The sequence below is a fragment of the Octopus bimaculoides genome, chromosome 23 (genome assembly GCF_046866305.1).
Source record: "Octopus bimaculoides isolate indiv1 chromosome 23, ASM4686630v1, whole genome shotgun sequence".
NCBI lineage: Eukaryota > Metazoa > Mollusca > Cephalopoda > Octopoda > Octopodidae > Octopus > Octopus bimaculoides.
Genome location: NC_142950.1, coordinates 10,764,707 through 10,789,706, shown reverse-complemented (window position 1 = coordinate 10,789,706; position 25,000 = coordinate 10,764,707). Strand labels below are relative to the sequence as shown.

The following is a 25,000-nucleotide window of genomic DNA, read 5'->3' as shown; positions in this document are numbered from 1 at the left end:
CCCACTACACTCTCTGAGTGGTTGGCGTTAGGAAGGGCATCCAGCTGTAGAAACTCTGCCAAATCAGATTGGAGCCTGGTGTAGCATCTGGTTCACCAGTCCTCAATCAAATCGTCCAACCCATGCTAGCATGGAAAGCGGACGTTAAACGATGATGATGATGATCATATATATATATATATATATATATATATATATATATAATACAAATAATATATGAGTGTATGCATATATACATACACGTATGTACTTACCTATATCTACATGTATATATAGATGCGTGTGTTTGTGTGTCTGTGTTTGTCCCCACAACTTCGCTTGGCAACCGATGCTGGTGTGTTTACGTTCCCCCGTAACTTAGCGGTTCGGCAAAAAGAGACCGATTGAATAAGTACTAGGCTTACAAAGAATAATTCCTGGGGGTCGTCGATTTGTTCGACTAAAGGCGGTGCTCCAGCATGGCCACAGTCAAATGACTGAAACAAGTAAAAGAGTAAGGAGTAAAGCTTAAAGCTGATAAGTGATCACCGTGTAGATGGTAGCACACTGATTGCGAAAACACATAGGTGTAGGTTCGAGTCCTATTCGTACTAATGAAACACTGGTGTTGATGTAATCAACTAGTCCCCTCTCCCAATATTTCAGACCTTGTGCCTTTAGTAGAAAGTATTATTATTATTATTAATGATGGGGCAAGTTGGGAGAACCATTAGCATACCGGGCAAAATAACCTATCAGCATTTCACCCATCCTTATGTTCTGAGTTCAAATTCCGCCAAGGTTGACTTTGCCTTTTATCCCTTTCGGGGTTGATAAAATATGTTCCAGTAGAGAACTGGGGTCGATGTAATTGCCTATCCTCTTTCCCCAAATTTCAGGCCTTGTGCCTATAGGGGAAAGAATTACTATTATTAACTTGGTGTTTGGAACATAACATTAAAGTTAGAGGGAAGGTTTTAGTTTAAATCACTTTAAAAAAGCAAGTTTGTACCAAAGGACCAGAGGTAGCCTAAGGCTGATTGCTATCAAGATGGTTAATGATATGTTTTTCTCTCTCTCTCTCTCTATATATATATATTTTCAAAAATATTAGTGGTAATTCAATTGTTGATTCTCTTGTTGTTGTAGGCTGTGGACATTGTTGTCACTTAAGCTGTCAGAACGGTGTGATAGAAAAAGCAGTTTGTAGCCGAGAACAGGCTCCTCATGTGTCACCTCCTGATGAATGTGTGGTAAGTTTTTTTTTATTGGCAATTCCTTATTATTATTATTATTATTATTATTATTATTAAGGTGGTGAGCTGGCAGAATCATTAGCATGCCAGGCAAAATGCTTAGAGGTGTTTCGTCTGTCTTTGTGTTCTGCATTCAAATTCCCTCATGGTCAACTTCGCCTTTCACCCTTTTGGGGTTGATAAAATAAGTACCAGTTATGCACTGAGGTCGATGTAATTGACTTACCCACTCTCCACCAAATTTCAGGCCCTGTGCCTATAGCAGAAAAGATTATTATTATTATTATTATTATTATTATTAAGGTGGTGAGCTGGCAGAATTGTTAGCATGCTGGACAAAATTCTTTGTGGCATTTCATCCATCCTTACATTCTGAGTTCAAATTCCATTGAGGTCGACTTTGCCTTTCATCCTTTTGGGGGTCTCTGAAATAAGTACCAGTTACGCACTGGGGTCAATATAATTGACTCGCCCCTCCCCCAAAATTATAGGCCTTATGCCCTTATAAAGTATTATTATTATTATTATTATTATTATTATTATTATTATTATCATTATTATTATTAAGGTGGTAAGCTGGCAGAATTGTCAACCTGCTGGGCAAAATGGTTACTGGCATTCATGTCCATCTTTATGTTTTGAGTTCAAATTCCTCTGAGGTTGACTTTGCCCTTCATTTTTTGGGGGGGTTGATAAGATGTGTACCAGTTGAGCACTGCAATCAACCTTTTCCCAAAATTATTATTATTATTATTATTATTATTATTATTATTATTATTATTCGTTGTTTATTTATTTATTTTATGACTTTTTTTGTTTCAGAGTCTAGAGAAGTGGACAGTAACTAACGTTTCTGATTGGATGGCAGCCCTTAATCTTTATCGTTATGCTGAATTGTTTAGGGATAAAAACATTAATGGTATGGAACTAAAGAATATAGATGAAGAAAAATTGATGGTTTGTTACAGAATTTATTTCTCTTTTTTTTTCTTTCCTCCTTTACTCTTTTTGTTATCTTTGTTTTTGTAAGATTTTTTTTGTTTTGTTTTGATATACGATTTTGTCCCAGACAAGGTTTGAGGCCACTGTTACATAAGGGACCACAAAGAAGGAAAAAAATTGGCCTACAAATTCAAAAGATGTTGATAAACAGAAAACTTGGACTAAATATCAAACTCTAGAGCAGTGGTTCTCAAATGGGGTCCACGTGGCCCTGGTGGTGGTGGTGGGGTGTTGGTATGGGTCCTTGTAAGATTTTGCTGTTAAAATTCATCTGCAATAAATTGCTTATTTAACATTTTTTTAATACAATTTCTAATAATCATCATCATTTAATGTCTGCTCTCCATGTGTTTGGATGGTTTCATATGGAGCTGGCTAGCAGGGAGCTATCCAGATCCCAACTGTCTGTTGCCGTATGGCTTCTATGGCTGGATGCTCTTCCTAACCCCAACCATTTAACAGTGTGCTGTTTAAGCAATTATTTTCACCTCTTACGGGCATCCTTGATTTTCTCTCTCTCTCACACACACATTGAACGCCTTTAATCATTTTCTCATTTCCAAGACCCAGCCTTTGCCAAACCATACCATCTCAGCATCTGTTGAGTCATTTAACCACTGTCTTATCATGACCACCCACCATTCCTATACATGCTATGCAACACTCCCCCTACCTCAGGCCATCTCCTGAATCTTATGGCACTTCAGTCTGCTGCTGTCCAGAGCTCTGCCAACTCTACATTATCTGTACCTTATGGTGTGTCCTGCAGGAGTCCATTTTGACTTAAACTCCTTCAGCTATGGCGTACCTCAAAGTTTTACTCTGTCTCCTACACTTTTCTACCTACATGCCATTACCTCCAATAGCTTCTTATTTTCATACAGTTGATGCTATCTTTCATGCTTCCCCAATCTTGCACACCCATGTGTTGTGTACATGTTACCTTGGCACATCTCAACCAAGCCTGGTTTTGAAATCCCTGTTCACGAGGCTCCCAAAGACTTGTTTTTAACGGCTTTTGACACAGAAAACCCTATGGGTCTGGTACCCAATGTTTTGGGACCACCATACTGTATACACACTTCCATACAGAGTGTTGAGTAACTGTCAGGGCATGTCGTAGCTTTGTTGGTATCCAACTTGTTTCTGTATAAACAAATGTTATGATACTGGTAATAACAAACACCATCAAGGTGAACTTAGTCACCTTTATCGTGTCGTTATTTTATATTCATATCGTCATCATCATTATTAATTTCATTGTTATTTTATTCTTACTTCTATCGTTTACAGGAGATGGGTATAAAAGATGAGTTTCATAAAAAGTCCCTTTTGGTCTGTATTGATGAACTCTGTGAAAGGAATCCAGACCAGGTGAGTCTTAATGTTTATTATTTTGCTTCGCAGCATTTTGCCTGTCTTGACATTTCTGAGTTGAAATTTCACTGAGGTTGACTTTACCTGTCATACTTCTGGAGTCGATAAATTAAGTACCAGTGAAATACTGGGGTTGATGTAATTGACTAGTCCCCTCCCCCAAAGTTTCAGGCCTTGTGCCTTTAGTAGAAAGGATTGTTGTTGCTGCTGCAAGCAGGCAGAGTTGTTAACTCATTAGGCCTTCCTTGCAGCCCTTCATGTACTGGGGTCAACTTAATTGATTTACCCCCATCCCCTCTCAAAATTGTCGGCCTTGTTGCCAAAATTAGAAAACAAAAAAAAAAACGTGAGTGCTACCGGTAAAGCGTTGCTGGTCAGATTTTATAGGCATAGAATTGCTGTCAGCTGGGCAGGCTGTTGTCTTCTGTCTGATGTCTGCTGAGGTTGATTTTGCCTCTCTTCCTTTCGGGGTCAATAAATTAAGTACCAGCTGAACACTGAGGTTGATGTAATCAACTGGCCCCCTACCCACCAAATTTCAGACCATGTGCCTCTTTTGTAGGAAACATTACTATTGTTATTATTATTATTAAGGCAGTGATCTAGCAGAATTGTTAGCACACCAGGCAAAATGCTTTTTTGATGAAAAAAGTTGTGTTAGAGAGAAGGTAACTACTTTTTCCCCTTTGGCAAATCCCTCATCACCTGTCTTGGATTTCCATTTGGAGTGAAAAATGAGAATGAAGAGGAAGAAGGCGCTGCCTGTATTTATGAATTATCTTCTTGCTCTTTGTCCTTCTTTCAATGTCCCCTTTCTTCCATGTTTGCATGGGTTGGATGCCCTTCCTGTTATCAGCCCTCACGTGTTTCCAAGTTAGGTAATACTTTCATATGACCAGGAATGTTTTCATGGAACTGGTTGTATGCTGGTGACACTCGTTTACAACTGTTTTGCAAGGAGACAGTAACATGGACACACATGCATATACATACAGTGGGCTTCTTTCAGTTTCTGTCTACCAAATCTTCTCACAAGGCTTCGGTTAGCCTGGGGCTATAATCGAAGATACTTGCCAAAGGTGTCATGCAGTGGAACTGAACCCAAAACCATTTGGCAGAGAATCACATTTCTTACCTCACAGCAACACCTGCCCTTATGACTTTGATGTCTGTCAATGTTCGTTTAAGTATATTTTGACGTAAATTATTTTAATAACCAAGCTTTCTTTTTACTTTTTCTTTCTTCCTATGTCTGAATCTTGACCGATATACAGCGCCAATTTACAAACCCTCTTCCTGCCTCAGGAACCTACGACTTTGACGAGTATTATTGTGGTAAGTGGAATAGGTATCTTCTGTTACAAACAACCCTCTCAACACTTTCCTCTCTAGACTGAAAGTGAAGTTAACAAACCACACTAATTTCAGAATTACAGAGTGAAAGAGAGAGAGACAGGACTGGTTGGTTGGCTTTTGAAAGTATGTGTGGAATGGAATGTATTTTGAGAAGGTTTAGTCCAGTGTTTCTCAACTATTTTTTGTTACCTATGGACCCTATTGACTTATATTTTACTCAAGTGGACCTCATGTTAAAAAAAATAATCCCATTATATTTTTATAATTAAATATTATCAGGAATTGTTAAATTACTTTGTGTATTGTAGAATTGTAAGCAATTTAAACAGCAAAATCTTGTATGGACTGTTAATGGCTATATGGACCTCCATGTAAGTTTAAACAAAATCTTATATGAACCCCCAAGGGTCATACAGACCCTGATTGAGAACCACTGGTTTAGTCAGTCATTTGTTTTTATGTTTTTTTTTCAATGTTGCAAAGATGGTACGCATGAATGGCAGACTCTCTTTGAGCATGAACCTATAAAACAGAAAGAGAAAGGACATTTTGCTTTCATGTTTATTTCTATCAGAGGTTATCGTGGTTTTTTTTTTTCATAAGCTATTCTTTCCACAGATAACCCTAGTCACTGTTATGTTTCCTCTCCCTTTCAGGAATTTCTGTTATTAAAATGTTACCTTGTTATCTCTTTGTGTACTCGTTCCAAAAAGATTTTGTTCCCTATTGATCGGTTTTGAAAAAAAAAAAATTCTACATTGTATAGTCCCCTCTGTGTTTGGCCCTGCATGGCCTAATAAAGAACTCTATCATCATTGTCTCTACTAAACTCTTGTTGTTTCATCTTTCAGATGAGAGTCAAGTCTGTGAACACCAGTTTGGAGATTACAACTTTTCCTCCATGCAGCGCTGCCATTATTGTAATAAGTTCTTGTTTGGACTCATGCATCAGGGCTTCCAGTGTCGAGGTAGGTTTCTGCATCTATCAGCCTCATCTGTCTTAATAAGATTTATAATTAACTACAGAATGCAATTAAGTAATGGTGGCTAGCTAGATAGGTAGAAAAGGAAAGGACTCTGCCGTCAGACATGAATGACCATGGGATTGCACTCAGAAAGTTACCCTCCAAGGTACAAGTCCAAGCAAGGTTGTTTATAGAAAACCAGCGGTTGTCCATGCTCACCAGCCTCCTCTCTCCACGCCACTGATGTTATCCAAGGCCGATACAGCTTGGCACCAGTGATGTCACAACTCATTTCTACAGCTGAGGGAACTGGAACAACGTGAAATGAAGTAGCTTGCTCAAGAATACAGCACAACCTGGTCTGAAAATTGAACTCACTACCTCATGATTGTGAGCCAATGCTTTAACCACTGAGCCATGTGCCTTCAGTAGATAACAACAGAGTATAAAAGATTACAATAAATTGCAAACTACCCAAGACCTGTTATCTATTAAGTTGTTAGAACAATAAAACAACCTCACAAGCATATATTGTAATCATCATTGTTTCAAAGTCCACAAGACTTACTGAGTGTTTTAGTCAAACAAATCGACCCCAGGATTTTTTTGTTTTTAAAGCCTAGCACTTATTCTACTAGTCTCTTTTGCCCAACCACTAAGTTACAAGGATGTAAACACACCAACACCAGTCGTCAAGCAGTGGTGGGGGGACAAACACAGACACAAAGACATGTAGATGATGGGTTTCTTTCAGTTTTTGTCTACCAAATCCACTCACAAGGCTTTGGTTGGCTACGGTAGAAAACACTTACCCAAGGTGCCTCACAGAGGACTGAAACTGGAACCATGTGGTTGGGAAGCAAGCTTCTTACCACACAGCCATGCTTATGCCTATCACGTTTCATTGACGTAGGGTAGTTCTTTTAAAGTTAGATAAAACTTGTTCAAACCAGTGTATCGCTTGTGTGTGTGTGTTAATTCATAAACATGAATATATATGCAATAATAAACCTTGCTAATGATTTCTCTCTCTTTTTTTTTTCTCTCCATCCTTTATCTCTAAATGTAGTGTGTGGTCTCTGCTGTCATCGACGCTGTTCAAAAGCCCGTATAATATCTTGTAATCCAGTGAAATACGAACCAATTCGTAGAGGTAGCTTTACACAAAGTAAGTCGTTTTTCTAATTCATTTCTCATCTCTCTTTTTTTAATTATTATTATTATTATTATTATTATTATTACTATTACTATCATTATTAAGGCAGTGAGCTGGCAGAATCGTTAGCTTACTGGACGAAATGCTTAGCAGTATTTTGCCTGTTGCTCTGTTCTGAGTTCAAATTCTGCTGAGGTCGACTTTGCCTTTCATCCTTTCGGGGTTGATAAATTAAGTACCAGCGAAACACTGGGGTCGATGTAATCGACTATACCCTTCCCACAAATTTCAGGCCCTGTGCCTATAGTCGAAAAGATTATTATCATTATTATTTTGTTTTTCGTTTTTAAAACTCTAGATAGTTATTTTGGTGTCGATCTGGCTGAAGAAATACAGCGAACCAGTACAGAAGCTCCTGCTGTAGCCATTCGATGTGTGCAGGAAATAGAAAAATGGTGCTCTGATCACAGTAAGTGTCATTCTATGTGTGCTTAGGCATGTTGATGTGTACGATGAGTGGTTGTGTGTATGTGGGTGTTACGTCTGGCTGACTCTGTTTTGTTAGAGATTTTATGAAATAAAGTGTGTGTGTGTGTGTGTGCTCACACACAGCACACTGAAACACACACACTGAGATATATATAGATATGTGTATGTATATAAATATATATATATATGTGTGTGTGTATGTATAAATATACATATATATATATGTATGTATGTATATATACGTAGATAGATATATATGTGTGTGTGTGTATATGTGTATATGTAGATAGATATATGTGTATGTATATGTAGATTGATAGATATATGTATATAAATAGATATGTGTGTGTGTGTATATATATATATATAATATATATATATATATATATATATATATATATGTATATAAATAGATGTGTGTGTGTGTGTATATATATATATATATATATATATATATATATATATATATGAATAAATAAATAAATAAATAGATATGTGTGTGTGTGTGTGTATATATATATAAATATATATATATGTATGTATGTATATAAAAACTATTTGCCAACATAATGTGGCAGTCCTGGATGGGACGAATATTACTGTTTAGCCCCAGGAAAAAAGTGTATAAGGAAACAGATATTGTGTCATATGGCCAGCTGGAAACTATGTTTTCTGGGACTAAACAGCAGTGATATCTGTCCCATCCAGGGCTGCCACATTATGTTGGCAAATAGTCTTTTCATACATACATACATACATATATTTATATACACATATATTTATATACATATATATATATATATATTTATTTACATACATATGTATATACTTATATATATATATAGATATATGTATATCTATAAATATGTGTATGTATGAGTCTGTGTGTATATATGAGTGGGTGGTGAAAAGACTCTGGCTTTAAGACCCTCACAAAATGCCTAGTTGGAGACCCAACCTTCTAAGTTCTTTTACAGGGCTAAGGAAGACTGAAAGCCCGCTGCAATAAATGTGTCAATCTGAGTGGTGGAGAATGTTTGATAAAATCATAATAAACTGCTTCTCTTTTTTTTTGTCCAAAGGCAGGAACTTTTCAGCATTGCTCTTGTATATACACTTGTGTGTATATATATATATATACACACACACACGCACACACGTCTGATCAGATTGGAGCCTGATGCAGCCTACTGGCTTGCCAGTCCTCAGTCAAAACTGTCCAACCCAATGTTAGCATGGAAAGCAGACATTAAACGATGATGACATAAAGCATTATTTCAATTGATGACCATTTTTGTGTTACCTCTCTGTTTTGCAGAAGATCAAGCTATGAATGTATATAGGATATCAGCACGAACAGAAGATATTAATAAAGTGAAAGCAACTTTTAATTCTGGTAAGTTCATTTCTGTTGTATCTCTATAACACATTTCCTGGTCTAAATTGGTACAAAATCATTCATCTTCTCTCTTCTCTGCAAATCAGGCTTATTCCTTCCACTTGGTGCAGCACTCATTTGCCATTACCATTTGTTGTCGATACAGACCATCACTAGTTCCCCAGAATTCCATTGTATCACTTTCTGGTTAGACCACATACATACACAGCTAACGATTCACACGTGCACACAAAACCTCATACACACGCAACTACATAGACACATAACCACACATATGCACACATACACACACAACCACATATGCAACCACTTACATGTGCTATTACATACACAAGCAACCACAACCACATGCACACAAACACAAAACCTCAAACACACACCATATGTACACAAAAGCACATATACAAACCACACACAACAGCATTTGCGCACACACACTCCTGTTCTTATTCAGTCGGAAATAAGACACCCAATGAAGATCAGCGATTAAACTAATTGAAGCAGTGTAATCTGTGAAAATGAGATATCTTTTCATCTGTACAAATGAGGCTAATTAGCAGGGATAAATATTACTGTTGCTAACTCATCTCAGACACTTAATTTAAATGGAATGAATTTTTATTAAGAACCTTTTTTTGCAGAAAGAAAAGAAAGAAAAATAAGCTTTAAAAAGAATTAAATTGAGAAGAAAAAAAATCTCCTTTATTACTTCAACGAAGAAGCAAAGAATATTTTTTTTAATCGGTGAGTGGTTGAGGGCTAAGCAGCAAAAGATGGCAGGTGGGCTGAAACAAGTTGTACACCCCAGTACTAATGGTTTGTTCTGCTGTGCCATTGGCGTTGGATGCTGACAGCTCCATAAAGAAGTGCCAATCTCAAAGCGGATAGAACACGTGGAAGAGGGAGACCCAGGGAGGTGGGGGATGAAGTACTGAAGGAGGACCTCAGGACACTGAAATTTTCAGATGAGATGATGAAGGACCGAGATATCTGAGGCCTTGCTGTACCCAAGAAGATCTGTATTCCACAACGGATGTTTTTAAGGCCATTCCTTAACATATCAGAGTATTGGCCTGCAAGAGTCCAGTGCTGGTGCCACATAGAAGACACTTGTGCCAGTTCCACGTAAAAGCGGCGCTCATGCCAGTGGCACGCTTAAAGCACCCGGCACACACTGTAAAGTGGTTGGCATTAGGAAGAGTGTCTAGCCATGGAAACCGAGCCGAATCAGACTGGAACCTGGTGCGGTTAAACCGTCCAACTCCTGCCAGCACGGAAAACGGACGCGAGAGGAGGAGGATGAATAACATTGAAGATGGCTGAACCCTTTGCCTCTCTAAAGCACTTTCATAAGTTTGTCCTAAACGTCTCTGCTTGTTTTCAGGTTTTCAGTCAGTCCTTGTTTAACTGTCCTAATTAATATAAAGTCTTCCTTTGTAAGTCCCAAGGCATTCTGGTAGTTAAAAATATATTCAGAATGTGTATTATATATGTTATATGGACGCCAAGGAAATATGTGCTGTGTATCATGTGATATACAGGATAGGCGAAGGTTTTGTAAATATAAATCAGGAAATTACTGTGACACGACAAAGTTAAGACGATCACAAACTAGAAACAGTGTAAACAACCATAGGAACGTGGCAATTTAGTACAAGGGACATAACTCCACTTTCCCCAGTTTGCTTGCTCTGCAAACAACAAACCACAAAAAAAAAAAAACTGAACTGTTTCTATTTTTATTTTCTCTCTCTTTTCCTTTTGTGTTCCCTTTCTTTCACACTCTTTCAATCCCGCCTCACTCTAATACAGTTCTATATTTAAGAGATGAGGAATTATGTACATTATTTACATTTGATGGATATTTATAGTTCATACAAAGGCGAAACGTATCGCCCCCTCAAAATAAGGGTGATGGAACATCGCAAAGCTGTGACACTAAGGGATATTGATAAATCGAGTATAGCTGATCATGAATGGAAAAATCCCCCTCACTCTGTCTCTTTCTAAACCCTTGTACCCCCACCACATTTCTGGTTTACTCATCACTTCGTATCTTTTACATATAAATATTTTGTTTTAAGTAGATAAGAATATTAAGAGCATTCCCTTGCAAAAAACTTTGTGCCTTTACTCACACCCTAAATTCTCCCTATATTATATTAGCGTGTCCTTTTGTTAGTATTTCTATAGCAATGCAGAAAATTGATAGTGCAGGGCTGCTATAAGCTGATGCTCACCACATATTCCAGATGACGACATCTTGTTGACACTTTTACACTCCACATGGAGTCAAAGGAAATTAATGAATGAATAATCAATGATGCTTAACATGGATAACGAAAACTGGAAATGATTTAGCAGAACGACACGATTGTGTCTGATTCATTTCACTTCTTTTGATTTCTCTTTTCTCTCTTTTACTTGTTTCAGTCATTTGACTGTGGCCATGCTGGAGCACCGCCTTTAGTCGAGCAAATCGACCTCAGGACTTATTCTTTGTAAGCCTAGTACTTATTCTATCGGTCTATTTTGCCGAACCCCTAAGTTACGGGGGACGTAAACACACCAGCATCGGTTGTCAAGCGATGTTGGAGGGACAAACACAGACACACAAACACACATACACACACATACATATACATATATATACGACGGGCTTCTTTCAGTTTCCGTCTACCAAATCCACTCACAAGGCTTTGGTCGGCCCGAGGCTATAGTAGAAGACACTTGCCCAGGGTGCCACGCCGTGGGAATGAACCCAGGACCATATGGTTGGTAAGCAAGCTACTTACCACACAGCTACTCCTGCGCCTATATATGTTTTTTATATATGTTTTTTTTTTCTAAAATCTTTTCTCTTTGTTCTTTTTTTTTGTTCTTCGCAGCATCCGACCCGCTATTAATAGATATCAGTAGCTTCAACATCCATTCGATAGCTGGTGTGCTCAAAAAATACCTTCGAGAACTGCCCAACCCTGTAATTCCTGTTGAAAATTATGCCGACTTCATCAAAGCAGCTAGTAAGTGCTCTTTCATTCTTTTTTTTCTTTTTGTCGACAGAATTGTCAGCTTCTTGTCTTTTTATGTTTCTTAATTTATTTGTCCTTTCTTTAAATTTTCAGTGGTCGGTTCCACAAACGAGAGAGACCTCATGACCTTGGTGACATCCTTACCCTCGGCCCATGCGTCCACGTTGCACTTCTTCATGAAACATTTCTGTCGTCTCTGGCAGATGCAGTACGAATCTGGCGTGCGAGACGACATAGAGAAGTTGTCAAAAGTGTTCTGTCACATTCTTCTGCGGCCCCCTTGGGAGCGTATTGTGTAAGTTGGGTCACTTGACCTTTCATTTTGTTTTGTGTGTGTGTGTGTGTTTATGTGTGAGGCCCCTGTGGTTAAGAAGTTTCCCTTTTGGATCCTGCATGGCTGTTATCTTCTCCTCTTCTACTATACTGAGTTGCATTTGGTCAGCAGAAATTGTAAGAAGTCGGCGTGCTGGCAGAATCGTTAGGACGCCAGGCGAAATGCTTAGCGGTATTTCGTCTTCCGTTACGTTCTGAGTTCAAATTCCGCCGAGGTCGGCTTTGCCTTTCATCCTTTTGGGGTCGATAAAGTAAGTACCAGTTACGCACTGGAGTCGATGTAATTGACTTAATCCCTTTGTCTGTCCTTGTTTGTCCCCTCTATGTTTAGCCTTTTGTCGGCAATAAAGAAATAAGAAACGTTAGCACGCCAGGCGAAATTCTTAGCGGTATTTCGTCTGCCTTTATGTTCTGAGTTCAAAATCCGCTGAGGTCAACTTTGTCTTTCATCTTTTTGGGGTCGATGTAATCGACTTAATCTCTTTGTCTGTCCTTGTTTGTCCCCTCTGTTTAGCCCCTTGTGGGCAATAAATAAGAAATAAGAAATAGTCTGGAAAGTCTGGAAAACAGACACAAAATGATGATGGTATATATATGTATTCATTATGTGTGACAGAAGCAATATTAGTTTAAAATGGCAATCAGTGTATCATACTGTATCCGTCTGGGAATCAAACTCACTATCTTGTCATTACGAGCCTGATGCTCTAACCACTGAGCCATGCACCTTGTTAATAGCATGCGTGTTTGGTTGTGTTTTTTTGTTGTTTTTTTTTTCTTTACTATTTTAATTATTTGATTTTCTTTCTTCCATTTTTTATAGAGAAATTGTGGAGAATACAAAGTTACACATTGAGCTGGTTGAGAACTTGCTTTCTTATGGGGATTGGGGTGTGGAAAAACCAAATGTTCATAATCCACCCCCTATACCCAAGCGACCCAGTAAGTTGTTTGTCACTATTATTATTATTATTATTATTATTATTACAATTCCACTTGTTTTTGCTGCTGGTGTTGTTTAGATCAAAGTCAGCTCTGATTGAGCAGACTAATGGTTAATGATATTCCAGCCATGATCATCCTTTCTTTTATTCAGACAATCTAGGGCCAAATTATCTTATGTGTCATTCCTTCTTTTTGAAAGATACACATGCATAGGTATATATATATATACACAAGAATGTATGAATATATATATATACACACACACACACTTCTTTTTGTTTGTTGTTGCAGCGTCCACTTTGCCATGCCTCTTTATCACCCACTGTACCCCTATATGTCCATAGCCACACATGGTTTACTTCTAGACTAGTTACCACCGTCACCACCTGTACACGCTGCCCTAATCCTCAATCCTATCTTCCATTGTAGATGATGCACCAACTACTCCAGCCAAATATGAACTGAAGGACGCTGAGTGGTACTGGGGCGAGTTATCAAGGTTAGTGTCTCCCTTCCTCCTCTCTCTTTCTCTCACACACACATGCACCTCCCCTCTCTTTGCTTTTGTGTTCAGATCTAATCTATATTATTAGTATTATTACAGCAGCAAAGACTACCAGCTGGCAGAATTGTTAGCATGCCGGGCAAAATGCTAAGCGGTATTTCACCTGTCGCTACATTCTGAGTTCAAATTCCATTGAGGTCGACTTTGCCTTTCATCCTTTTGGGGTCAATAAGGGTCGATGTGATCAACTAGTTCCCTCCCCACTAATTTGAGGCCTTGTGCCTCCAGTAGAGGCATGCCAAGCAAAAAGCTTAGCGGTATTTTGTCCGTCGTTACATTCCAAGTTCAAATTCCACCGAGGTTGATTTTGCCTTTCATCCGTTTGGGGTTGTGAATTAGTTACCAGTCAAGTACTGATGTCAATGTAATTAACTATCCTCCTCCCCCAAAATTTCAGGCCTTGTGCCTATAGTAGAAAATTTTATTATTATTATTATGACAGCAAACTGGTAGAAATGTTAACAGCATTTCGTCTGTCTGTATGTTCTGGGTTTAAATTCTGCTGAGGTCAACTTTGCCTTTTGTTCTTTTGGGGGTTGATAAAATAAGTACCAGTTGGGCACTGGGTTCAATGTAATTGGTTTAACCCTTCCCTTGAAACTGCTACCTTTCTGTCAAAATTATTATTATTATTATTGTTGTTGTTGTTGTTGTATTTTACCCGTTGCTACGTTCTAAGTTCAAATTCTACTGAGGCCGACTTTGCCTTTCATCCTTTCGGAGTCCATAAATTTAGTACCAGTGAAACACTGGGGTCAGTATAATCGACTAGTCCCCACCCAACAAATCTGAGGCCTTGTGACTCCAATAGAAAGGATGGTTATTATTATTATTATTATTATTATTATGATAGACATAGCACAGTATACAATATCGTGAGGTTGCTCATTGAACATATTGTGTCTACTGGGGGTTTGTACTGTTTGTCAAGTGACAGCAAGGACCTCAGACAGACAGTACTTTACGCAATATGCATGCCGTTTCGAATAATGCCGATTTTTGCAATACACCTAGATTGTAGGGTATTTCTAAGGTTTTCAGATGTTTTTTCAGATTGGGTGGTGTTGAACCTAATGCTCCGATGACAATAGGGACTCTTGTAGCTGCCACATTATTATTATTATTATTATTTCGCAGAGGTCAACTTTGTTTTTATTCCTTTCGGGGTCGATAAAGAAGCATCAGTTGAGCACTGGGATCAATGTAATCAATTTAACCCCTCCCCTGAACTTGCTGGCCTTGTGCAAAATTTTGAAACCATTATTATTAGGATTATTATTATTATTAAGGCTGCGAGCTGGCAGAATCATTAGCACACCAGGCAAAATTATTAAATGTCATTTCGTCCATCTTTACATTCTGAACTCAAATTCTGCTGGGGTCGACTTTGCCTTTCATCCTTTCAGAATTGATAAATTAAGTACCAGTGAAGCACTGGGGTCGATGTTATCGACTAGTCCCCTCCCCCAAAATTTCACGCCTTGTGCCTTTAGTAGAGAGAATTATTATTATACTTATAAGGCAGTGAGCTGGCAGACGTGTTAGTACACTGGGCAAAATGCTTAGCGGTATTTCGTCTGCCGTTACGTTGAGTTCAAATTCCGCCGAGGTCGACTTTGCCTTTTATCCTTTCGGGGTCGATAAATTAAGTACCAGTTACGCACTGGGGTCGATGTAATCAACTTAATCCCTTTGTCTGTCCTTGTTTGTCCCCTTGTGGGCAATAAAGAAATAAGAAAGAATTATTATTATTATACTTAATTTTTTGTATTGTTAATATTCCAGAGAAGAGGTAAATGATAAGCTGAAGGACACGTCAGATGGAACCTTTTTGGTTCGGGATGCCTCTACGCATGGTGACTACACTCTAACACTCAGGTAAGCAAGCCTCTCCTCACCCCTCAATCTATACACTCATTCTGCTACCTCTATCTCTTTCCCCCCCCCCTCTCAATCCCTCCCTGTCTCGCTTTTTCAGTCTGGTTGCAGAGAAAAAGAAAATGGCAGTAAATGTGTCCCCCTTTACCATTTCAGGCCGTTCCTTCAAGTGTAATGCTTATTTATTCATCTTGTTTTAAATTAATCATAGATTATCCATCTTACAACTTTGAGATTTCAGTGATGTGGTTGTTATTTTTAGAATGACATTGTAAGGTGAGTGTGAGAGGCTGGATCAGACCAGTTTGATCGTAAACAAGTAAATTATTTGGGTTGGATGTGGCCAGTTTAAATGCTAAAGTGTTGATCATTTTTAAATTTGTCCCAAGTTTCTGAATTTTTTATCATTGATTGAATGATAGCAAATCTACCTCATTGAATTCCATCTTACTCATAGGGGTCCTATAAACATTGATGCTAGTTGGATTTGAATCCTGAAATTAGGGGAATGTAATTAAACATGGATACTGCAGTGTTTTAAATTACAAAAAAAATAAATAAATAAAAATAAAAATGCTCTCTCATTCAATAATAGTGAAATGGAACCAGTGCATGTGTTTATATTGGCATACTGACCTGCCCAAGGAACAAACAAAATCTGTTTCAAAACACAAATTCACATCAAGAATCTTGCAAACCAGATATAGAAATAAATAATTTATAAAAATACCGAGAAAAATATTTTCGTGAAAATTTGAATGATAAAAATCCTAATTGTTTAAAAGCAAAATATATAAAACTGAAATATTTTGCAATTTGCAGGAAAGGCGGCAGCAATAAATTAATAAAAATTTACCACAAAAACAACAAATATGGATTTGTTGAACCTTTAACTTTTGATTCGGTGGTCGAACTCATTGAACATTACCGCTACAATTCTCTGGCCATCTATAACAGAGCTCTTGATACTCAGCTGGAACACCCCGTCTGTAAACCAGGTCCGGTACGTATAAAAGAATGCAAACAAACCAACACCTCTTTCTCTCTCTTTCTCTCTCTCTCTCTCTCTCTCTCTCTCTCTTTCCTAAAGTGTGAGAGTTTTGAGGAATCTGTCACACTTCCGCTTCACTTTTTATTCCACTCTTTATTTGATTATTTTTGTTTAGTCTTCTGTGTTTGAGGGTTTTATCCAACATGCTATATAAATTAGAGAGTCCACCAAAAACATCTATACACACTTCAGGAAAGGAAATATTTTGTGTCAGTATTTATAAGTACCTCTATAAATATAAATACCTCTTTCAATCATCATCACCATCATCGTTTAACGTCCGTTTTCCATGCTAGCATGGGTTGGACGATTTGACTGAGGACTGGTGAACCAGATGGCTACACCAGGCTCCAATGTGATTTGGCAGAGTTTCTACAGCTGGAGGCCCTTCCTAACGCCAACCACTCAGAGAGTGTAGTGGGTTCTTTTACGTGCCACCGGCACGAAGGCCAGTCAGAACGGCCACGCTCAAAATGGTGTATTTTACGTGCCACCTGCACAGGAGCCAGTCCAGTGGCATTGGCAACGATCTCGCTCGAATGTCTTACACATCAAATTGTGATAGCACTGAAGAAAAAATGTTTATACAGATTTTTCCCTTTCCTGAAGTATGTATACATTTTCTTTGGCAGACTCTGTATATTATATCATACCTTGATACTGTGTGGACTGAGGTCCCTGTTGACAGGCCCCGGTTGTTTAAGAATAAAGCATTCTCACTTACAGTGTGCAAATTAGCAACTCCACTTTCCTGCAGCTCCTGGGACTGGTCAAAATGATATAGATGTCTCTGATGGGAATCCAATATTGGGAATCCAAAATGATATAGACGTCTCTGATGGGAATCCAAAAATTGAAGGTTGTTCATAGTTTTTTCAGTCTATGGAGAAACAGCTGAATTAGCCCGGTTTATAGATTACTTGTGAAGGCACATGGGTCAGTGGTTATAGTGTTGGGCTCACAATCATGAGATAGTTCGATTCCCAGACTGGGCTGTTTATTGTGTCCTTGAGCAAGACACTTTATTCCACGTTGCTCCAGTCCACTCATCTGTAGAAATGAGTTGCGACATCACTGGTGCCAAGCTTTGCCTTTCCTTTGTATAACATCAGTGGCGTGGAGAGTGGGGGTTGGTATGCATAGGCGACTGCTGGTCTTCCACAAACAACCTTGCTCAGACGTGCTCCTCGGAAGGTAACTTTCTAGGTTCAATCCCATGGTCATTCATCACCGAAGGGGGTCTTTACTCTTTTATAGACTATTTACAAATAATTCTGTCAGCTTGTCACCTTAATACTTTAAAAGGGCATTACTGAGCACTATAAGCTATTGTGTCCACTGGACTACCAACTTCTATGATGATGATGATGATAAAATTTTGGCATTAGATTAGCAGTTTTAGAGGAAGGGGTAAGGCAATTACATTGACTCCAGTACTTGACTGGCCCGTATTTTCTTGACCCCAGCAGTATTTGAACTTTAAACATAAGGAAGAAATGGTTCAAGGAATTTTGTCCAACATGCTAACAATTCTGCTAGCTTGTAGCCTTAATAAATTAATAATAATAATAATAACCCTTTTTGCTATAGGCAGAGGGCCTGAAATTCTGGAGGCGGGGACTAGTCAATTACATTGACCCCAGTGCTTAACTGGTACTTATTTCTTCGACCTCAGAAGGTTGAAGGGCAAAGTCAACCTCGGTGGAATTTGAACTCAGAAAATAAAGACAGACAAAATGCCACTTAGCATTTTGCCTGGCGTGCTAACGATTCTGCCAGCTCTCCACCTTGATAATAATAATAATAATAATGATGATGATGATGATGATGATAATCCTTTCTACTATGGGCACAAAGCCTGAAGTTTGTGGGATGGAGGCTAGTCGATTACATTGACTTGGGTGCGAATAAGTACCAGGCTTAAAATGTATGAACGTAAAAGTACTGCAGGAGTTGATTTATTTGACCCTTCAAGGCAGTGCCCCAGCATGGCCGCAGTTCAGTGACTGAAACAAGTGAAAGACGGAAACAGTAAAATGACATAAACTCCCTTAATGAAAAGAAAGTTCTAATGTTTGGCCTTTTTTCTTTTTTCTTCTCTCCCTGCTCCTTTGTCCATTCCTGTTGGTGCCATCGCTGCCGTTTACCAAAACCAGTATATAACAATTGGTGCCGACGCCCAGAAAGATGAGTTGGAGAAATTACTAAAGATCAACAAGGAATACCAAGAGAAGGCCAACTCCTTCGATCGTCTCTATGAAAACCATTCCAAAACGTCACAGGTAAAAACTTTGATCGAAACTCAGCATAACCTCTCCAATCTCCTCTTCAGTTCTTCTTATTCCTCCTCTTCTTCCCCCTTCCCCCATTCTTCCTCTCCCTCTTCCTTCCCTTCATCTTCCTCCCCTTCATCTTCCTCCTTTTCATCTTCCTCCCCTTCATTTTCCTCTCTTTCATCTTCTTCCTCTTCCTCCTCCTCCCCTCTTCCTTCTCTCCCCCGTTCTTCCTCTCCCACTTCCTCCCCCGTTCTTCCACCACCCCATTTTTTTTTTTTTTTTTCTGAAAAAAAGTGAAGTATCTCTTAAGATTGAGCTTGGAAAACTACATTAATGTATCAAATTTTAAAATTTTCAATGAATTTTGAATTTTTGAAAATTGGTCCGCCAAACCGAAAAGATCCAATAAAAGATTTCTTGCTTGGAGAACAGGTAAGAATAAGCATTAGGTAAGGTATCTGGTTTGGCTGTAAAATAAAAGGCGAAAAATTTTTTTTAAATCCCCAAGCAATGCCATAATATATTCATCCAACCCATTCTCGAACGAACAGTGTTGATGATGAAATTCCTTGTGTGTCTTTTGCAGGAGTTACAGCTCAAAAGTCAGGCGCTTGATGCATTCCGAGAAACATTATCAGTGTTTGAAGAACAGATAAAACTGCACGAGCGGCATCACAAAGATGCCCAAGCACACGAAGCACAAAAGTAAGCCCTTGCCTTCTCTCCATTCTCTACTATTTTCTCTCTCCTTGTTGCAGAGTTAACTGGGCTTCAGGTCGTTACATGAAGGGTTGGTTCTTGGTTTAAAGTTGGCTCGTGTTGAGCTGTTTGCATATCTTGTATCCCTGTCGTGTATACTTCGCTGTCCACTCGGTACCATGGACTGTGTAGCTCAGCTGTATCGGCCCCTTTCCCTTGGATAACATCAGTGGTGTGGAGAGGGGGAGGCTGGTATGCATAGGTGAGTGCTGGTCTTCCATAAACAACCTTGCCTAGAACATGTTCCTTGGAAGGGAACTTTCTAGGTGCAATCCCATGGTCATTTGTGACCAGAGGGAGTCTTTGTGGGTTCAATTCCTGGATCAGACTGTGTGTTGTGTTCTTAAACCAAGACACTTTATTTCACGTTGCTCCAGTTCACTCAGCTGTGGAAATGAGTTACGAAGTCACTGGTGCCAAGCTGTATTGGCCTTTACCTTTCCCTTGGATAACATCGGTGGCGTGAAGAGGGGAGACTGGTATGCATGGGCAACTGCTGGTCTTCCATAAACAACTTTACCCTGATTGGTTGTTCAACCACATCAAAGATTGTATGTAATAGATATCATGGATTGCTGCAGCTTAGGTCAGCCCTTCTCCCTTTTATTGACAACCCTCCTGTGACCCCTGCTTTTGATTCTCTGATATAAAACCTGTTTTTTTTTTTATCTAATCTTCCATAAAAATCATATCTGGTTTTGGGATGGAAATATTACCTTGCTTGGAAAACAGAGTTGGCAACAGGAAAATCTGTCTCTGTGAATTCTGTCTGATCCATGAAGGCATGAGGAAGTAGACATTAAAAATGATGATGATGATGACCCTCCATCGCAGCTTTTTTTTTTTTTTATCTCACACCTTTACTTTTTCTTTTTTAGGTTGCATGAGAACTTTGAGTTACTGAAGCGCCGACTCAGCAGCATAACAGAAAACCGGTTGCAGCTGACCATCGACATCCAGCAACAGACGCAGCGCAACAGGTCCTACATAAGTGAGATGAACAGTTTAAAGCCAGAACTAAAACGGCTGTGTAGAACTAGGGAGATGAGTAAAAAGTAAGTGATGCTGATGCTGATGCTGTTGTTGTTGTTGTTTTATTGCTAGCCACAACACTTTCTTTATTTTCTCTCCCTGTTCAATTCTGTGTTCCTTTCTGTGGAAAAGCGTAGGCTCGAAACGTTAAAGACTTTTTCACTTCCTGAGCGTTAAATTAATACATTCCAAGTTCGATTCCAGGCAGTGACCTGAATAATAATAATAATAATAATAATAATAATAATAATAACATTGAAATATACCTTAGGAATGAGAACCCATGTTTGAAATTTTCCCCAAGACACCTGATGAAGGCTGGAGGGTATATCAGCCGAAACGTTGTGTTAACAACAAACAAGATGAGGATAAATATCCGTCAGATGTAAATAATGTATGATAAATTACTGAGAGAAATATTTACAATGTTCACAAATTTAAATATTTGGGACGAGATACTTTTCAACATGCTTTTATTTATACGATTTATTTATTCCATGTTTGTCTCATTCATTGTTTGCAATGTTCTCTCTCTCTCTATCTCTCTCTCTCTCTCTCTCTCTCATACTCATACAAGGTTTCATTTCGTTCTGAACTCGTACACTTCGTTAATTTCCATGAAATATATTTATTTTCTTCTTGCACACCTTGTTCAGCTCTGTTTTTGTAGCCAGTCACACACGCACATGTGTTTTTGTAACGTATGTTTGTATACATTCATATGTGTGTGTGAAGGGGTGTGTTATGTATATGTACATACATAAATACATATGCATACATCTTTTTCTATGTGTGTGTGTGAGAGAGAGAGAGAATTCTAAGTGACACTCTCTCTTTCTCTCTCACCCACATGCACACACATATAAGAAAGATGTATGCCTATTTATATATGTTCACACACACACACACATGTCCATTTCATCTGATGTTTAGTATCTCTGTGTGTGTGCGTGCGTGTGTGTATGCATGCGGTGGTCCACAATCGCTAGAAAAAAGCAGAGGAATTTTCTTTCTTGATGTTCCTGGTAGCACAGGTAGAACATTTGTAACATTACTTCTCTCCAAGGTAAGGTAACAAAAAAGAATTTCAGTTGCCATACCATTGTCTGGCTTTGCTGCCACCATTCTCCCAGGAGGACAAACAGCTCATTTAAATTGCCATTAAACCTGGTCACAAATGACAATCCAATTTGTAACATAAGCAAAGATTCAGGTTCACCTGAAGTGTTGTGCCAGTGCCACCTTATCATTTGGGATGAATGCATCATGTCACATACAGGTGTAATGGAAGCTCTTGGTAAGACCTTACAGGACATCAGAGGCATCAATAAATCTATGGTGGGGGTAGTTACATTAGTTTTATCAGGAGACTTCAGACAGACATTACCAGTCATTGTGAGACGAACAAGATCTGATGAAATAAAAGCATGCATGAAGTCTTCATACCTATGGAATAAAGTACTGAAATTCTCCTTCACTACTAATGTGTACATGGGGACCAATGTGCAAAACAGTTTTCAACCTGGCTCGTCCAATTAGGAAATGGGAAAGCACCATTCGATGGGAATGGTGATATCAGTTTGGCTCATATTGCTATCATGGTGAATTCCCCAGCTGAATTGAAGAAGAAGGTATTGCCAGACTTAAGTGATAATTATAATTCACATAAATGGTTGTGTAAAGCACATTATCTCTACTTTTTTACTTTCTATATTCTTTCATTCTTTCTCTCTCTCTCTCTCATATCTTCTCTCATCTTTTTCACTGTCTCACTCTTTCTATTTCTTTTTTATTTGTAGCCCTCTCTATCTTTCTCTCTCTTTCTGGCTTTCTCTTCTCTTTTGCCCTTTCTCTATCTTTCTCTTCTCTTTTGCCCTTTCTCTATCTTTCTCTTCTCTTTTGCCCTTTCTCTATCTTTCTCTTCTCTTTTGCCCTTTCTCTATCTTTCTTTACCTCTTCCTCTCACCATCTCACTTATTTCTATCTTTATCATTACAGATTATTACTTCAGAATGGTATGAGCCAAGACTTCTTAGATAACCAATTAGAAGGACGTAAAGAAAAGTAAGTCAACCACATTTTGTTTTCTTTCTTCCCATCTTTTATATAACGGACCCTTTGTTTTGTCATATGAACACACACACACAAATTTACATATCTCAAATGTTGATATTAACCTCTTAACATACAAGGTTTTTTTTTTTTCAATTTCCTTGCAAAATATATAATTTTTTATTATTCATTTTGAATCTGTAAATAAGGAAGAACAAGTACACAAATTATTTTGGATCAGTTTATGATTCATTATGAAGTTACTGATAGTTAATGATGGAAAATGGGAATAACATTATGAACGAAGTATTTCAGGATAGAAATAAGTGATAGATATCCTCAGAATGCTGTGGACGTATATTTTCATTCAAATATATATTTACTAGAGAGCTTTGTAAATACATATAATTATACATGTAGCGTTTTTCCTTTTCTTTCTTTGCAGTGATAACAGTTCAGTTTCTGACGACCTTCCCCATCGACAGGAGAGCTTATGGCTTATGTCATGCCAACGAGACGAGGCTGAAAAACTGCTTGAGGGCAAACCCGACGGGACTTTCTTGATTCGACCCAAAAATAACGGACAATTTTATGCATTGTCTATTGTGTGAGTATGAGTAGTGTCCCCTTGGGAGCAATTCTTTTATTCTTTTACTTGTTTCAGCCATTTGACTGCAGCCATGCTGGAGCACTGCTTTTACAGGGTTTTAGTCAAAGAAATTGACCCCAGGACTTATTCTTTGTAAAGCCTAGTACTTATTCTATCGGTGTCTTTTGCCAAACCGCTAAGTTACTGGGGCATAAACAAACCAGCATCAGTTGTCAAGCAATGGCAGGAAAGATACACACATATATATATATGTATATATATGTATGTATGTATGTATGTATATATATATATATATATATGTATGTATATATATATGATGGGCTTCTTTCAGTTTCTGTCTACCAAATCTACTCATAAGACTTTAGTCAACCCAAGACTGTAGTAGAAGACACTTGCTCAAGGTGCCACGCAGTAGAACTGAACCTTGACGGATTGACTGAAATTTGGTAAGCTGGAGGAGCAGCACCACATTCCAATTTGCACCTGATTTGGCATGGTTTCTATTGCTGGATGCCCTTCCTAACGCCAGCCACTCCTGGTGGTGATGGGTGGGGGGACGGGGCGATGTAATCTCAGTGACTGGGTTAAGCTCTGGCCTTATGAGTCCTCGGGGTTCATCATGACAGACCGAAGTGTGTCTGTCTTGTTGTGTTTTCGAGCTTCTTTTCCCATTTCACTCCAGTCGCCTCAGCTGCAAAATGAGTTCAAACAATAGCTAGGAATTTAACCCTGTGACAAACTTGGGTCCTTTTGAGAAGAGTAATGTAATCTCTCTGCTTACCCGTACACCTTTCCCAATGGCCACACCCTTTTGATTTCTCACCACCGTTCAAGCATGATCGTTACCAGCGTCGCCTTCGTGGCACGTGAAAAGTCATTCGAGCAAGATCGTTGCCAGTGCCGCTGGACTGGCTCCTGTGCAGGTGGCACGTAAAATACACCATTTTGAGCATGGCCGTTGCCTGTACTGCCTGACTGACCTTCATGCCGGTGGCACGTAAAAGCACCCACTACACTCTCGGAGTGGTTGGCTTTAGGAAGGGCATCCAACTGTAGAAACTCTGCCAAATCAGATTGGAGCCTGGTGTAGCCATCTGGTTTCACCAGTCCTCAGTCAAACTGCCCAACCCATGCCAGCATGGAAAGTGGACGTTAAACGATGATGATGCTAATTGTGAACTTTATATCTCATGAGTTTTTCTCTTTCCTTTTGATGATTCTATTCTCTCCAGGGCATGTGATGTCTATTATTGTTTTCCTTATTATTACCATTGGCAGCGAGCTGGCAGAGTCGTTAATACACCAAGAAAAATCCTTAGCGGCATTTCGTCAGTCTTTATGTTCTGAGTTCAAATTCTGCCGAGGTCAACTTTGCCTTTCATCCCTTCAGGGTCGATAAATTTAGTGCCAGTTGAGTACTGGGGTTGATGTAATTGACTGGCCCCCGCCTCCCCCAGATTTCAGGCTTTGTGTCTATCGTAGAAAAGA

At 38.8% G+C, this 25,000-nt stretch overlaps 1 protein-coding gene across 11 annotated transcripts in view; it reads left to right on the top strand.

Moving 5' to 3' along the window:
• LOC106879157 (phosphatidylinositol 3-kinase regulatory subunit alpha) overlaps window positions 1–25,000 on the top strand; it is a 204,836-nt gene that overhangs the window by 178,799 nt on the left and 1,037 nt on the right. For all 11 annotated transcript variants that reach the window (XM_089340052.1, XM_089340049.1, XM_089340053.1 and 8 more), the window contains 19 exons: window positions 1,129–1,232; window positions 2,058–2,192; window positions 3,531–3,611; window positions 4,889–4,949; window positions 5,822–5,938; window positions 7,005–7,103; window positions 7,450–7,560; window positions 8,899–8,976; window positions 11,868–12,002; window positions 12,105–12,306; window positions 13,168–13,286; window positions 13,719–13,788; window positions 15,640–15,732; window positions 16,555–16,735; window positions 18,940–19,065; window positions 19,646–19,764; window positions 20,697–20,873; window positions 22,849–22,914; window positions 23,348–23,509. In XM_089340052.1, coding sequence (XP_089196178.1) covers window positions 1,129–1,232; window positions 2,058–2,192; window positions 3,531–3,611; window positions 4,889–4,949; window positions 5,822–5,938; window positions 7,005–7,103; window positions 7,450–7,560; window positions 8,899–8,976; window positions 11,868–12,002; window positions 12,105–12,306; window positions 13,168–13,286; window positions 13,719–13,788; window positions 15,640–15,732; window positions 16,555–16,735; window positions 18,940–19,065; window positions 19,646–19,764; window positions 20,697–20,873; window positions 22,849–22,914; window positions 23,348–23,509 — 2,236 coding nt within the window. The remainder of the gene's footprint in view (window positions 1–1,128; window positions 1,233–2,057; window positions 2,193–3,530; window positions 3,612–4,888; window positions 4,950–5,821; window positions 5,939–7,004; window positions 7,104–7,449; window positions 7,561–8,898; window positions 8,977–11,867; window positions 12,003–12,104; window positions 12,307–13,167; window positions 13,287–13,718; window positions 13,789–15,639; window positions 15,733–16,554; window positions 16,736–18,939; window positions 19,066–19,645; window positions 19,765–20,696; window positions 20,874–22,848; window positions 22,915–23,347; window positions 23,510–25,000) is intronic.